A 2973-nucleotide genomic window follows, 5' to 3' on the forward strand; every position below is an offset into this window, starting at 1 on the left:
GGTGGAGGGCGAAAGGAGGTGTGTCCCTTCCAGAGGCAGTGATGCTTAACTGCACCATAAAATCGCATCCTCCATTCATCTCAGCTGATTGCAGAGGAGTTGCGTGGAAACTACGTCAACTGGGATATGGCCCCAATTAATTAGGAAGTGTTTTCTAAGGTAAAGCACGTTGGAAGGAGAAAGCCTGGTCGTTTTTTTTACTGAATGGAACCAGACTGTCGCGTGCTTCCAGCAGCACTGCTCGCTGGCTCCCTGCTAGGCTGACTGCACTCAAATGTGTTCTGGGGATTCTGCTGCAACAGCTTTGTTGCTTTAATTGTATCTTCAGATGCCATGGAAGATGTTGGGATGTGTCCAGTTCTTGTCCTGTCCTTTCTTTCCCCTCTACATTCTGTGTTCATGAGGGAGATGGGATCAGGTGAGCCCAGGATGTAACTCCTGCTTTGAAGTCAGCACTCGTTCTGCTGTAGGCATCCGTGGGAAAGATTTCACTTTTAGCATGACTGTAAAGTTTTGGAAAACTCATGATTTCTGGCACTAAACTGAACTAAACAAAGTCCTGTTCAAGTCTGTTAGGAGAAAAAACATCCTTATGCTTGTTCTCGAGATACAACCTTGAAAAGTAATTCCCCACTTCTAATTTCTATGATAAATTCTTGCCACGTAGTTACCCTTATATATTTAGGACTCTTTATCTCTGTAGTTTAACTTTTCAAACAGGTAAATGCAGCTAAATGTGTGGTGTTATTTTTTTGTTTTGTTTTGGTTTTTTTTAGAATTAGTCCCAGCATCGTGACTTTTCCATCATGTCAGAACCCATCACGCTCAATGTTGGAGGAAAACTCTATACCACCTCTCTGTCCACCCTAACTAGCTTTCCAGACTCCATGCTGGGGGCCATGTTTAGTGGGAAGATCCCAACCAAGAAGGACAGCCAAGGCAACTGCTTTATTGACAGAGATGGCAAAATCTTCCGCTACATCCTGAACTTCTTACGAACTTCTCACTTGGACCTCCCTGAAGACTTTCAGGAAATGGGCTTACTTCGACGGGAGGTAGATTTTTATCAGATTCAGCCACTGATTGAGGCCTTGCAGGAGAAGGAGGTGGAGCTTTCAAAAGCGGAGAAGAATGCCATGCTCAACATCACCCTCGATCAGAAGACCCAGACTGTTCACTTCACCGTCCGAGAAGCACCCCAGATCTACAGCCTGTCTTCCTCCTACATGGAAGTGTTCAGTGCTCGTATCTTCTCCACGTCATGTCTGTTCCTGAAGCTTCTCGGTTCCAAACTTTACTATTGCTTCAACGGAAACCTCTCTTCGATATCCAGCTACCTGCAGGACCCCAACCATTTGACCTTGGATTGGGTTGCAAGTGTGGAAGGCCTTCCCGAAGAGGAGTACACCAGGCAGAATTTAAAGAGACTCTGGGTGGTGCCAGATAATAAGCAAATCAATAGTTTCCAGGTGTTTGTGGAAGAAGTGCTAAAAATAGCCATGAGTGATGGTTTCTGCATAGATTCTTCTCATCCACATACTTCAGATTTCATGAATAATAAGATTATTCGCCTAATTCGGTACAAGTAGGGATGGCTGTTTATTATGGTGCCAGCATGGAGATAACACAGGTTAAGTGTTTCCCTTTAAAACACACTTACAGCCTAATTCAGAATCGTGCTTACCTGGATTAAGAGTCACTAACAGGGAGATGATTTTCCTTTAATGTATTTACCAATACAACCTTTCAGAATATGTCCATACTCTAGATGGACGGAATATTGTCTTGCGCCTAAATTAAGGATTGGTTCTGTCTCTGCCTCCATCTCTGACCTGCTGTACAATTGTAGGGGAAATCACTTAACTTCTGTCCTTCTTACATTTTCCAGTTGGAAAATGGGCGTGATCCTTAACCTATATTGCACGGGTGATGTGAGGGTTCAGTAATCACAGTTTGGAAGGTATCTGGAGATGAGATGCAGTGAGAGATGACGTGGAGCTGCAGCACAGCAGACAGCCCGGGGGGTGCATTTTCCATGCCTTGCCGTATCACCTGTGCAGAGCATCCAAGAAACTTGGTTGGACCCACAGAGAAGAAGCCTCCCCACATGCACGCACTCAGTATTGCTGTAAAGGATGGTGCAAACTGCAAATGAGTAAGGGATCCTGTCTGTTTGGGTTCAACAGAAGATTTCTGTCACCATCTGAAGCTGACTTTTTTTTTTTCTGAACCCTGTGAGGAAGCCCCTGCTCTGTTCTGCTTTCAGGAAAGCCATGTTTGAATTATGTGACTGACATGGTGAATGACCAAGGAACCCATAGCAGAGAGAATGGTGTTCTTACAAACTGAGAAGATTGTGGCTGGTGGGGGAACTTTGCTTTGGACGCTCTTAAACCTTTACTTTTACATTCCAAAGACATCCAGGACAACTAGTCCTCTTACAATCTTGTATTTGTCTGGAGTATGCTGCTGAAACTTTCTGAGGTAGAGACAGATGTGGGGGCAGAGGTCCCCAAATATCTTCTAAACGTTTGAGCCTCTTCTGCCTGGACGTGGCCTTCTTTTGGGCACGTCTCCCTTCAGCAGTGCCTGGAGTGCATGGGATGCTCTCTGGGTAGGATGATTCCATCTGAAAAGACAACATTCCCATCAGGTTACGCCTAGTATTTTTCATTACAAAAACAGAGGCTCACTTTTCCTATCCCGGTGCATTGAACCGTATTTTTTAGATCATTGTGAGATGGTCAGATCAGGAAGCTAGCATTTTACCCGCTTGCTTGACTTTAGTGTCAGATTGTCGGAGTTAAGGCAGTGGGAAACCAGAGGTGATGACAATGGTCAAGCTCTTTTCCTACAAGCTCGGTCTGTGCTATAATGAAGATCATAATCCACTAGCTGCATCTAAACACCATTTGTGCCATATTCAAGGTGGTTCATTCTCAGCTAATTATGTTTAAAAGTATCATACCTGTC

At 44.5% G+C, this 2973-nt stretch overlaps 1 protein-coding gene across 1 annotated transcript; it reads left to right on the forward strand.

Annotated features, from left to right (window-relative positions):
• The first annotated feature begins 806 nt into the window (after positions 1 to 806).
• Positions 807 to 1589, forward strand: KCTD21 (potassium channel tetramerization domain containing 21). The gene has a single exon (XM_009587517.1). It carries the CDS (start codon positions 807 to 809, stop codon positions 1587 to 1589), a length of 783 nt encoding a protein of 260 aa, XP_009585812.1.
• The last annotated feature ends 1384 nt before the right edge of the window (positions 1590 to 2973 follow it).

This window comes from Fulmarus glacialis, unplaced genomic scaffold, assembly GCF_000690835.1.
Source record: "Fulmarus glacialis isolate BGI_N327 unplaced genomic scaffold, ASM69083v1 scaffold13331, whole genome shotgun sequence".
NCBI lineage: Eukaryota > Metazoa > Chordata > Aves > Procellariiformes > Procellariidae > Fulmarus > Fulmarus glacialis.